The 14,804-nt window shown below is 33.8% G+C and overlaps 1 protein-coding gene across 1 annotated transcript in view; it reads left to right on the forward strand.

Moving 5' to 3' along the window:
• The window catches only part of LOC128862689 (ras-related and estrogen-regulated growth inhibitor-like protein), a 31,282-nt gene extending 19,033 nt beyond the window's left edge, over nt 1-12,249 (forward strand). The window contains exons 3-5 of the mRNA XM_054101345.1: nt 8,687-8,844; nt 9,390-9,545; nt 10,242-12,249. Of these exons, the coding sequence (XP_053957320.1) occupies nt 8,687-8,844; nt 9,390-9,545; nt 10,242-10,559 (632 nt within the window). The 3' untranslated portion in view covers nt 10,560-12,249. The remainder of the gene's footprint in view (nt 1-8,686; nt 8,845-9,389; nt 9,546-10,241) is intronic.
• Nucleotides 12,250-14,804: the final 2,555 nt, after the last annotated feature.

Consider the following 14,804-nt stretch of genomic DNA (forward strand, 5'->3'; position numbering starts at 1 on the left):
TCGTCACCGAAAGAAATGAATTAATCTTTAATTGTTTTTGCTTATCTTTATTTTTCCCGAAATCTCACTTCAGATATACACCTGTGTACAAGATAGTATGAGCGTGACGAATTACCAAGTTTTAACTACGTTTTTGCATTTAGTTTATTTTATGTTTTAATAATCATGAAAATTTTCAACATTTGAATCTGAATCTGTAGAAAACTTTAAGGTAAGCAGTTTTATAACCCATTACATTTTAGTATAATAAAGTGCACGTTTGAAGTATTATACCATATATGGAAGGAAATGTTCAGCACCAGAAAAAAACTGGCAAAAATCAACAAGAATTTTGAACCATTCAAATTTGCCCAACTGAAGAAAGAGTTGGAAAATTTGACAATTTGTTTTTTTTATTTGTTAATTTTTTTTTGATTTTTGTATACATTTTCAATCTTTGAGTTATATGGGTTTGTTGTAGAATACGCTCTACTTTTATGAAAACATAAAATAAAATTAAATACAAACAAAATAGGTGAGGTAGTAAAAGTAATTCGTCGCGTACCTATTATTTAGAACACAGGTGTATTTACACACATTAATTATCACATTCCGCCATATACATAACGCGTGTATATCTTGTTGAATGTTAATGTGAACACTGACAGTGCAGGGAAATTTTTGAGATCTTGGACGATTTCGTTAAAAAAAAGTGATCACAAATTGTACGGCCGTGGCGTCCGATGCAGTAAAGAGCTGCCTCGAGCCGAGCTTAAGGATGATGTTCTTTTTCTGCAATTACTTTTATGTGCCACATTTCATTTTTATATACATTTAAGTACATTAATTTGAAAAAAATGTAGAATGCATTCGCCTTTTCATCTATTGCGGAAGTACTTCTATAATTAGGCAAAGATGATAGATTACTAGGTTTAGCCTTCAAATATGGCGAAAAACGAAATTATGCGAGTAACTTTTGCCCACTCATTTCAAACGTATTCATACACTCGTCCAATCAGTCGTTGTTCAGACGACAATGCAGCGACATTGTGTTGATTTATTTCGTATAGCACCAACACATTTTTAGTTTTTTCGTAAACAAACCGATTTATAACCACAGCTACGTCAGCTATTCAGCGGATTCGTTCAAATTCAGCGAGAGTCGGTTAACGCTCTGATATCGGCCACACCTTCTGATACTGGAAGTCAATCATCCTTAGCTTATCTGTCAAATACAAAATAAAATCCCTGAGCTTTGATAAACTTTACCATACATAAATTTTTACCAGTGCCAACAAACTTGTAGTTGATCAAAAATCATAAATCATTTATTGAAACAAATTAGCCTTCACATTTGTGTATAAGATAATTTCCCAGATTTGCGTATTGTGTTGGATAGCCCTGCTGGTTCTATGAGCTAAAGCATCGGGGTAAAAAATTTACCGGCTGCTTACTTGGGCAATACCAGGTTCGTGTTCCTAGTTATGGTTCTAGAGGAGCAAAAGATCGGCAGTAGTCGATTAAGTTCTCTGCTGGGTTCATACATCACGTTTACATACATATGTATGTATGTATGTGCGTACGCAAAAACGTTACATTATTGTGTTACTTCAAGTATTTAGTACTATTCGCTTAAAGTTGAAAATGTAACACATCAAATATTTTAATTAATTGCAAACTATTTGCCCCAGTTTCTTGCGTTCTTTACCCACTTATCTCAATTAAAAGCGTACATTCGGACAGATGAATAGATATTTCGAAGAGTGTAACGCACAAGTTCCATTTTTTTTTGTCTTACCAAAAAGTTTAAAATAATTAAAAAAAATTATGTTAAGAGCAAAGAAATATGGGCATACATACATACATATAGAGCCAGCTCGCTTTTATTTCCAATTCAAGTAATGAGCAAAACAAGAAAAGAAATTCAGATTGCCATGACACTTGTACAGACTTACATAAGTATGTATGTTTACGTGCATGTACGCATGTATCACGATCATATGTACATATGTATGTATGTATAATGGCGAATAGAAAATGCGTTCAATATACCGTTACTCTAAATATGCACGCATACTTAAAAAGTTAATAGCAATTTTTTGTATGCGAGTGCGTTTGTTTATATGCGCTTCTGACCTGCTTCCTTTATGGCAAAAACGCCGATCAGGCATGTGCGTCTTCCGCCATATAAATAAACTGGCTTGCTCAACAACTTGCAATACAGTCCTACTAGAATGTAAATAGTGTACATATGTATGTAAACGCAATTAGTAAGAATATATCCAAACAAACAAAATGAAACAACCAGTGTGTAATAATTGTTTTTGTACTAACTACGCTATAAATGAATGGGCAGCAGAAAGAAAATTCCAAATCCGGGAAATCACATTCTCATGCACATACACACATATTGTACTATAATATTTCCACATACATAGTAGATAGTCAATGAGCCAGGCCGATGGAAATCGAGGCAAATCCACTTTGAACTTAGCAACATCAATAATAACAAAAGCAATATTGCAACAACCATTGCGCACAGCATGTGGCGGTGTTGGTAGCGCATGGCACGAGCCGGAGATGCCTAATTACAGCTGCCCACCAATGCGAGAGTGCTGGAGTATTTTTGGCTATTCTCAGAAATTATTTGTAATACCACAATTACGTTAATTGTTTGGAGATTTGTGCTTTAAAATTGTAGTAAAAATTTTTAAAACTATGGCAAAGACAAAATAGTGCGAGCAGTAGCAGAAGTTTTATCACATTGAACGAAGCACGGATTATTCACTTAGGTACTTTAATTGAATAAATAAATAATAATGAAATTCACGATAAATCCTAGCAGAAGAAAGTGGCATGGCAAGCAGATAAACACAACGAGAGAATCGGGATGATTCCATTGAAAAGACCTTGAATTATTCCGCATGTAATCCATTTATTTTTGATTTTACTTCACAAGCATTTCAGTCATCCGTTTTATGATCTATAATTTGTATAAAAAGCTGACGGTTATTTGGTGTTATGGTTTATATTATATGTATGTATGTGTCTACACACTGTTTGCCGAAGTGCTCTCTTACAGAGATTTCTTTAATAGTATTAGTCGAGAAGTAGGGGAAGAGATTAGTTGGATAAAAGCATTTAGCAACTTACACTTGCATGCAAATTCAACGCAAACAGAAACGGAGAGCCTGATACGTATATGTAATATCATACATATATGCACAACATACGTATATACTCGTATGCATATATACATTTACATATACACATACATTTTTGCGTGTGGTAACATGCATTGCATGCTTTACAATTTCCTCGCACAAATCATTATGCGCGAAATGCTGCCAACCATTTCTGTCTGCACTGAATCAACATAACCACCATTCTTATATGATACAAGTGGATTATAATACTTGTTTATCATATATACATATGCTACGTATACTTGCATACATAACTTACCTCACTTCAACTAAAATATTCAAATAGCGGGACATAAAAAACATGCACAACGAATGCTGTATGCATACGTATGTACATATGTATTAATTTCGCAGCCTGGAGCAATCAATTATTGGATGCTCAATACGAGTGCATGACACTTCAGTTGTCAATGAGGTGACTGCTGCTGAGGTCACTGACGGCTGGAATGGAAGTAGCGAAGTTGATATTTACATAAGTGAGCTGGAATGTTTCGAGAATCCCTCTTATTACTCGTAATGTAAATTTGATCGATAACATCGTGCGATAAAACCATTTTTAACACACTTTTATTAGTTCGGGTTGTATGTATGTACATATGTAACGGAATCTTTGAGCTTAATTTTCACTGGCTTCTAAAAATCTGATCGACTTGAAATTTTGCACACCTATCAAGGACCGATGACAATGCAATAATTTGATAAAAGTTTTCCATTATCCTTATTAGGATTGCCAGGATTAATATTTTCTTTTTTTTTTACTGTGGGCAAAAAGTAAGGTGAATTTGGTTGTAAAATTAAAAATCTTTATTCATTCTTGTAAATCAGTTTCGCAGGCTCCCTCCACGAAATAAGTTCTTCATCCCGATTACTTCTTTATCACGACCGATAACTGCATAGCTTTAGACTCACAGTCGATAAGAAAGGAATTAAATATAACACGAATATATCGAACCATTTATTCACTGACTGCAATGATATCAATAATTTTCATTCATAATAAAAAATAATTAAAAAAAAAAAACTAAAAAACACGCTTTTTTGCTAATCGAACTAAAAAGTAGAAAATAAAAAATAGTTTAAAAAAACTAAAAAACACGCTTTTATTGCTAATCGAACTAAAAAGTAGAAAATAAATTTTAATGATAAAGAGACCTATAATGAAGTAATAGCAAACATGAATTGGGTATTTTGGGGATGAATTTTGCTTCACTTTCATAACCCTCTGTACATAGGTAGTTGCCAATAGAATGATTGTAATATTTACTATATCAAGCATCCCACGCTTTTAACTCTAATTTGAATTACTCTATTTGTATCTTAATTTTTGTTATAATTTTGTTCTGAGGTAGTTGACTATGACTGATCGTTCGATTTGCTATTACTTCATTATAGGTCCCTTTGTCATTAAAATTTATTTTCTACTTTTTAGTTCGATTAGCAATAAATGCGTGTTTTTAAACTATTTTTTATTTATTTTTACAATTAATAATTTTGCATACCCCGTTTTTCATTTTTTCATCAATTGAATTTTTTGACTGATATTGAAATTTCAAAGGGGAAATGTGCGTACACTTTATTTCAAAGGAAGAAAGTTCAACTATTTTTTTTTTAACTTTTTATGAAAGAGTAAGAAGAATGTGTATGTAACTTTTAACAAAATAATTCATTAGGGAATTTCAAGGATACTTAAGGATACATTTTTCAACGGGCATTATTGCACTGTATTTATCCTGGTGAAAAGTAAAAAAAAGTTTTGTTTATTAGCTGCTATCCATATTAATATCATAAGATGAGATGATTAATAAATATATTATATAAATAATTGGCGTTTACACTCCTGTTAGGTGTTGTGCCGAACTCTTCCTCTTATTTGTGGCGTGCGTTGATGTTTTTTGAGAAATAGAAAGTTTTAAGTCGACTCCGACCGGCAAATTGTTTTTTTTTTTTTTTGAGGAGCTTTTTCATAACAGAAATACACTCGGAGATTTTCTATTGCCTGATTATTTAAAACAGTTTTTTGAAAACTTTGATTTTTGAAATTATAAGCCCTAAAAATTAAATTAATGAAAAAATGAAATTTACTTAAAAAATTATACAGTTTCATGTGCATATGGAAATTTTCTTGGATAACTTTTACTGTCGCACGGTGTAATCATTTTGATAAAAAAACTTTGGTAAGTCAGATGTCATAATAAACAGAATTCACGTGCATCGATATGTAGATGTACAAGGTACGCTGTTAGCAATGTATTTTATAATCAATACAAGCCATTGAACTGCTCCAAAACAAAAGATGCCAAATAAAATGCTTGCGCATTCAAAAATTGGAAATTCTTCATTCCCTTGCTAATTTCCCTGCACAAGAAAACGCAAAGATATTTTTAAATACAACTTTGTGTCTGTGAATATATGAATATATAATAATATGTACATACTCGTATGTATCTACATACAAATTGACTCCATCGAATATAAATTAAGTTGCACGATCAAAAACATATTCGCTGAAATTAATTTGTAAATTGGTAATGAACGTTTAACGTCAATGAACTGCAAACAAAGAATTACTCTTTAATTTCTGCTTACTAATTGACGTCGAACCAGATGAAAGTATTTTAATATCATATTTCTTTATTGAAAATAGTTAGTGTCGAAATGCTTAAGATAATTAACGAGTGCCAGTTTCCTAAAACTACATTAAGGAAAAGATAAATAATGAGCGAAAAAGACGCAGGCAAACACTTCAATACCAACTGTGCAAATCAAGAATTTATTTATTTGGTACACTAGCCACTTGTACTAACACACAGCCTTGACTCTGCAATCAACGGCCAACAGCCAAAGGCTAAAAGTAGTTTGTATACATACATATACATATGTGTAAAAAAAATCAATAAAATTGCAAGTAATTGTACAGCTAATAAACAAAATGCTGCCATTGGGGCAGAAGGGACAACAAATAGCCATCTTCTGGTTATGGGAAAGTGTCTGTTCATATTCGTATTCAATTATGGGATAGCAAGCATTTGTCAGTATTTCATACCAATCATATAATATCGCATGCTTAAAGTGCTAACCTCGCTGCCAGCAGCCGTGTTAGCGAACATACACGAGAAAGTAAATATTGCATGATTGCCTTGCCCGTAGACTCGTGCCCAATGGCTGGAATCAATGTCAGTGGTGTTGCATAAACAATCATTTTCAAAGAAACATGTATGAAGCCAGCGATTGCAATGCACCAATGTAACAATTTTTCCTATCTTCTTTGTTATGGCTATCGTTCATACATCCGAACTTGCTTATTGTATGATATGTTGCATGTTGTGTAGTGGTATATGGGGGTGTGTGCATTACCTGTATTTCCATGGCATAACATGACTGCATATTCGTGCAACTGCTATATTAGAAGTGGCCGATTTCATTTGAAAAGTATCGTACAAGTGATATAGTTATATATACATATGTATGTAAGCATGTATGTATGTATGCGTGCTTTAGAAGTTTTGGTCTCTCAAACAAGATTTATATATAGCCTAATAGAGTTTCACTTGAAAATATATTTTCACGTTTCAAGATGCACAAATATCACAAATATCTACATATATGTGTACATGTGCATGTATGTATGTATGTAAAAAATTGTTAATTGTTCCGAACCAATTGCATTTGGATAAGAATATTAAACAAAATGTCTTTGAAATTTATTCTGGAATATAACGAAAAAATGTGAAATAAAATATTCTGCCGCGAGCGCTTGCTATCGGAAGCAGCTTGCATACATATGTATGTGTGTATGTACCTATCAGTTTTAAAGTTTGATGCACTGAAATATTATTCTATCCTATCACATAACGGCTAATAACCGATAATCAGTCCACCTACTTAACGAGTGATGCAAAAACCAAAGGAAAATGTTTGCATACAAATGAATTATCTGTCGCTCCTCCGCAAGCGCAAATGTTTTTATATGATAGATGCTTCAATTAATATGAATAACATTCAATGGTCATGAGTTCAATGCTCAAGTGTCGAAGAATATTCCATGTACTAAATTAAAAACGTTTAATTTTTGTTTAAATGTGAATAACTGATGTTTAATTGTTATTTGCATTGTTAAACGACCACAGCAGGGCGTATGAGTAACGTGACTCTCACTTATTTTGTGTATATGTATAGGGTCCGCCATATAACTTTACGGAATTAAAAATGCTATAACAAAGAAACTACTTAATATTTTTCTAAACTGTTTTTTTTATTTTGAAGTACAATCCTTCCGGTTAATGATGGAACACAATTTCATTCATATGGCTGCCTCGGCTAGCCATGCACCATCCCATACGATCGGTCCAATTTTTCAACACATTTTCGATTGTATGCGGCTGTATTTCAGCTATGACATCGCGTATGTTGGTCTTCAGTGCATCAATTGTTGCTGGTTTGTTGGCATAACACTGGTCTTTGACACACGGTTTTTGGTCGGTCACGCGTTGGTTTGTCAATAAGCAACCCAGTTTCTCTTACTTTTTTCGCAAAGTAACGCACATACGCTTCATTCGGTGCTTTTCTTCTTCCCATTGCCGTACGAAATTTTCGTACACATTCTGCAACATTACCATGATTTTCAAAGTAATGTCGTAATATTTCCCAGCGTTCTTTGAGCGTATACACAACCATTTTCGTTCAGCGGAAGAATAATTTTCTGTCAAATCAGATGACAGCTAAGTGTTACCATTCTTCAAATAATACCTAGTTCAAATCCGTAACGATAGATGGCGGGCCCTGTATATATATATATATATATACGTACGTATATGATAACATTTGTGTATTAGGGCAGGTCGATAAGCAAATATTACCCAATCGTATGACATAAAATCATACTGCAAGCCATGCTAAAGCAGAATGCACAAAAAAACATTAATTTAAATAATTTTAATTTTCTCACTGCTATTTGTTAATACACATAAATGTATATATGTATATATACAATATATAGATAAACTGAGAGGCGTATATGCTTGTATGTATGCATGCGCCTAAGTATGTGAGCGATAGGTGGACGATCTGCCTGCAGGAACAACCAGGTATCAAGGCATATTTACCACTATTTGTATCATGAAAGTGTTTGTCAGTGTATGCATGATTTACACCCACAAATATTGTACTATAGTGGATCAATAATAAACTTAGGAAAAACAAAAACATTTATCAAAATGTACCGTATATGTACGCGCACATACACATAAGCAAGTACAAGCATCACATAGATGGAATATATATTAATAAACAGAAATAATAGCGACACATGGCGTACGCTATATATTATTATATTTTGATTTTATACATACAAACAAAAATAATAGCAATAAATTGATGAATGATATATTGTACCGTTAAAATAAAATATATTTTTGCCGTCTATGGCAATGCTATGTTGTTTCTTTAAGCAAATGAAGCAGTCTAATGCGAATATCAATTGCGATATTTACTTTATTTTTCAGCATTGACAGTGCGCTATCTGACAGGCCGATTTATTGGCGAATATCGCTCAAACACAGATCTGCTGTATAATAAAACGATCTCACTGGATGCCGGTCTGACGGAAGTAGAAATTGTTGATGTATATGCCGGAAATGAGGATGATTTTCCAGTAGAACAAGTAAGAAAATTATTTATAATTTAAGTTGCATATGTATGTATGTATGCACATTCTTGTCTGACATAAACGACACCACAATGTGCATATCATGTCCCTGTGCGCTTACATACATACATATATATAAGTACTACATGCTTGAGCATGAGCGAAATAATTTCCTCAGTGTAGGTCCGCGCTTATTCCTTCCATTGTAATTTCGTCTAAAAGTCAACGAAAATATTGAGTCTTTCCCAATACAGCACACAGCAAATTTGCTTCGAGAATTTCGTGCAAAGTTTGGAACTTTAATTTATACGACTTTTGGTAAATAATGAACAATATTTTTGTAAAAAAATTGCAAAGAAAAGTTTGAAATAAAAATTTTACGAATGTTGTTAATAGATAAAGTGACTTAATAATGTGAGCACAAGTGTACGTACCTGCATATATAGGTTTTTAAAAGTTTTTACAAATTATTTCGTTATGCTCGAGTAGCTGAAAGAAACTATCTAAATAATTACATTTAAAACATTTCCTTTAAAATGTTTTCCTTTCCTATTTTTCAGGTTCTTTGGGCCGATGCTTGTATGGTTGTTTACAATATAACGGAACGCAGAAGCTTTGACTACGCCACCAAATGTCTGGGTGAAATTAAAGCGTTACAGAATAGCCCATCAGCCTATTTGATAGGCAACAAAGCCGATTTGGATCACTTGAGAGAGGTAAGTTTCGGCCGTTCATACAAGAAAACGAACATACGACGAGCATAACGGATGAAGTTTATAGTTCTAAATAATTCAAAAGCATTGATTGAAATGAAGTCAATCATTATCGGAACTGCTAAGTGTTTTATTTTTTAAAAAACCTTTTTTCAACCTTCTTGCCCAGCCCAGGATGGTGATCTTGTGGGTAACCTATTGACTTTTACAGCTAAGGCGGTGATATTGGACAGCGCATACGAAAAATGTTAGTTCCCATATGAAATATGAATATACTCGTATGTATGTATGTGCATATATTTGCATGTAAATAAATTCTCAGACAAATTGTGTTCAGCCATCGTTGCTTTTATGAGTACTCTTGCATGGGCTACTTTCTTACTTTTTCCATCTCTGTCCTTCAGACCTTGCTCGTTTATTTTTGACGAATGCCACTTAAAGAAAGAAATGTGGGAATTTTTAGTCAGCTTCTTTTCTTGTCATATAAATCACTCTACATATTTGTGACTTGGTCAGCTGTACAGGTATGAGTTATTTGACAAGTGTATGCCCCTCAAATACAAATGAATAAAAATCAAAAATGAAAGCGAAAAGTATGTCAGACCAACGAACCCAGTTTGCCGAAGTAGAATAATTGTACATACTTATTATGCAAATTATTATATTGTTAATAACATTTTTTCTTTCTTTTCCTTGTAGATACCCGAAAAGGAAGGTGCCGCACTGGCCGCTGCACATTCACTTGGTTTCTGTGAGGTTTCCGTGGCCGAGTATACCCCTATTTTGTCCAAGGCCTTTGAAAAGTTGATCATCGACTCACGAGCGCGCCCACAAAAACAGATCCGCAAATTTTCGGTGAGCAAAATGCTGGGCACACTGATCGGCAGCAGCGGCTATGGCAGCAGTCGTAACCTGGCCATCAATCAGGGCACCGTGATTCCCTGCCACAAGGGCGAGCTGCACAAGACACGTGTGTTGAAGCGTCGACAGGGCTTCATGGCCACGTCCAGTTTGTGACCAGCTGCCGAAACAGATTGGTAGAGGGAGGGCATATGGGTTTTAAACAATTTTGATATAAATATTTATACATATATGTGGTAGTATATAGTATATGTATGTAGAAGCAGAAAAATAGATTTTTTTTATTTAAAGTATAAATAATATTCTGCACATGTCGCTCTTATTTATAAGTACAGATGAGAATGTAAGACGTTGAAATTGTTGAAGGATTTTGATTGCTGACCTTTTTAGCTTTAAAACCGATAACAAATCAAACAGAAAATTCAGCTTACTTGTGCATGCACATATACATATGTATGTATGTAAAAGAGTTAATTGTAAGTAATTTTTCATATTTTTCATTTTGGTTTTTTGTTTTCATGTTAAAGTTAAATGAAAACAACTGTTTTGTGTTGAAATGGAATTTCCGATATTAAGAACATAATTTAGTTGCTGGTGCTCAAATTCAAAAAAATTGCGAAAATATATAGACACACAGTATTTTCATTCCATATAATTCCATAATTTCACACATGTACGCACATACAAATTATGTTATACATTTTGGCTACAATCAAACAATTTAGAAATTCAAGTGCTTCATTACATATACAGACATACATTTGCGTGTGTATATGTATATATAAGTACATATGTATATACACACAAGTGCATACACAAAACGTAAAAAACAATTTTTTCTATCAACTTGATACGTTCGAAATTTCATTTGAAAACAAAATAATGTTGGATTTCAAATACTGAAATTATGCGTTTTTTGTTTTTAAAAAATGCGCCTGCAAAATAATCTGTGATATGTATTTAGAAGAAGGATTTTTTATCTAAAGTAGTTTTGTATGCATTAACGGAACAGAACATTATTATCTTAAGCACAGTTAATAAGGAACGAAATTTTGCTCAAAAAATTATTGACAAATAATTCGCCCAGCGCAAAATACTTAATCGTGCTGTACGTACAAGCATAATTGAAATAAGAAGTAGTAGGTTAAAACTAGTCGAACTAACCGAAATTGTAATATTTTATAAGTTGAAAATGTTATTAATTTCCACCTGCAATAATAATTGTAGCTTCGTGTATTTTTCTTTTATAAATTACTCTATGTTTATAAAATCTAAGTGCAAAAGAAGTTTTCGAAGTTAAACTTTTAACCATTGCAAAAGCGTTAATGCTCGAAAGCTTCCCTCAGCGACTATGACCTTCAGTGACATTTGCTTCAAATGCAAGTGGCATTGAGAAATCATATTCCGAACTTGTATTCCATACACTCGTACAAGTAATGAAGTTGACCATCGCATCGTCATCGTTTGCACTCATTTGACCATCGAAATACAGTTGGAAAGAACGAAGAAGTGCCTATCAGTAACTTGGCTTGCAAGCTCTAAGCCTAAATGAAAGATTTACTGACTGGCACTTGGAACAATATCAACAATTTTCACGGTAAATAAATTCCCTATAAACGTTGGGAGTGCATTTTGTTGTTTGTAAATTTGCTTTTGCTATTGAAATTTTATTTATTATTTAAAGTGCAGAGTATTGTTAGCTAACCACTTACGGAACAAAAACATTTGAATTTGAATTTAAATTTAAGCCGTCAATAATTGAAACCATTTCCACTGTATTGTAAATATTAAAGAAAATAAATGTTTAATAAATTTCGTGAGAAATTTTATTCAAATGAAATCCTACACAAGCCTTTTATTTAATATGAATTGAACCATAGCAAATGAAGATCTTCAGCTGCCCCGTGGTTCACGCACTACCTCGTCACAATTGCGTTCTAGCAGCAGATTAGACTCTTGGCTATTTAGATTTGACTCTTACACACTCAATATACAATACACATATGCTCATTAAAATAGGCACAGTGGCCACCATGATTGTCAATGACTTTTGTATTCGATTTGACATAGATTTGATAAGCCTACGGCGGGTTTCTGTGGGAATGGAATACCATAGTTCTTTGCTTTTTTCCATATATTATTATTATTTTTGAATATTTCCTTCCCGCTTCGCTTCTTTAAATCTCCCCAAAGGACCTCAATGGGGTTTCTTGGACATACCATAACTTTAGCATTATTTTGTGCAAACCATTCACGCGCTAACATTGAGGAGTGTCTTGCACTTATCTTGAATAAAAAATCACGAAGTGACATATTTTCCTCAGCAAATGGTAGCCTCACCTCTCGAATTATGCCCTTGTAAATAAATTTGCCCATTTTATTGGTTATGAGGTGAAAAGGAGCTACTCCATAGCAAGAGAAGCATCCCCAATTTATTATGTTGCTATCCCTTTGACTGGTTTTGTTTGTTTGTATACTGCGGTGAGAACTCTTTACGACGTTTCACATTTTTCCCAGCATCCTTTCCAAATAAATGTATTTTTGTTTCATCGCCTCAAAGTATGCTCTACCATTTTTTCATATCACCTGGTCCACACCATGACTTGTGCTCTTTAGCAAAACTTGTTCTCTTCCTTAAATTTGCTTGTTTCAACAGAGGAACTTTAGAGCTATTCTGCCTGGTTTATGTTCATGTTCTACAATCGACGCCCCACAGTTCTCGCTGTTGCTTTCTGCTGCAATGGCCTTTGAGGACTTGAAATGATTCCTCTTGGCAAGAGTAGTAGTCAGCTCAAGTAGTTTGTTCTTGAGCAAATTAAATGTTTATAAAGAAAAATTTCCCTACGTTATAATCGAGTTTTTGCATTCCTGAATTGTTTTTTCTTAAACCATCGGTCATTTTAATTAACTTTGTGATTGAAGTATTCCGGTATTAAACACACACGTATGAATGCTTTGTCACGGGGGTACGGGGATTCGGCAGCAGTATTATTCCCACTCATTTCACCCTTATTCACATATTCGTTCAATCACGCGTTGTTCAGATGGCATAGAAGCAACAGGAGTGAGAACATGCTTTTTCGAGCATCACCAACACAATCTCAATTATTTCGTAAGCAAACCGCTGCCATGGCCCCGGTTACGTGAGCCAATCAGCTGATTCCTAAAAAACCACTGAGAGACGATTAACGGTCAGATTTTGGCCACACCTCTGAATTCTTTTCTCCATGCTTATGAAAGACAGAACGAAGAACGAAAATTTCAAAACAACATTTCTCATATTTTGGCAACAAAATATATATTTTGGTATTCTCTTGACATTCTACTTTCACTTGGTACCCATATAAATATAATATATAGGGTTTTCCAATAACAGGTGTTATCTATCGCTCTCAAGAGATGATTAACGATTTTTTATGGCCGGAGTTGGATGGTATTGATCTGGACAACGATTAATTTCAACAAGACGGCGCTACGTGCCACACAAGCAACGAAACCATTGATCTTTTACGGGAAAAGTTTCCGGGCCGTGTTATCTCCCGAAGAGGTGATCACAATTGGCCACCGAGATCTTGTGATTTAACACCTTATGATTTTTGTCTTTGGGGTACGTGAAAGAGAAGGTCTACGCCAACAGCCCAGGGTCGATTCAAGACCTCAAAGATGGAATTCGTGAGGCTATCGAGGACATAGGACAGCCACTATGCAATTAGGTTATGGAAAATTTCATGAAAAAGATATTGTCCTGTAAACGTGGTCGTGGTGGTTATTTGCTGATGTTATTTTTCACTATTAACGGCATACCTTCCTCTTTATAATGAAATAAATCTCCGATCATTTACATTAAGGGGGAACGCCACTGTGAAGGGAATTTGGGAATTTTTTTGTAACTAGGAATGATTATTCGAGGATCGGACAAAAGGCAATTTATAATATATGTATTAAACTACGTTGATATAAATTTTTATTAAAAAATATTATTGAAAATTGACAAATTTATGTAAATAAACGTAACGAGTTAAAAAAAAATGACGTCATCTGGTGGCAGCGATACAGCAATGAATAATCATCTTAAATCAAATACCCAAAAATTGTATTAATCTACACAATAGTGGCTATCGTTGTACGTAGCCTCTTTTTTTATTTTGACAAAATGGTGGTGATTTGAATTTCGATTTGTGTTTTTCACCATTTTTTTGATTTTCAACAGGCCAAAAAAAATAGTTATTTTCAAAATTTTGAAAATCGGCTACGTACAACGATAGCCAATGCGATAACAAAAATTAAAAAAAAAAAAAAATATAAATCGGTTCATCAGTCTTCGAGAAATCTTTGCCACCGTACCAAAAAAAGTCGTTTCGAGAAAAACGCGTTTGAAATAAAGCATCGTATCGTAAGCGC

This window comes from Anastrepha ludens, chromosome 5 (genome assembly GCF_028408465.1).
Source record: "Anastrepha ludens isolate Willacy chromosome 5, idAnaLude1.1, whole genome shotgun sequence".
Taxonomy (NCBI): Eukaryota; Metazoa; Arthropoda; class Insecta; order Diptera; family Tephritidae; genus Anastrepha; species Anastrepha ludens.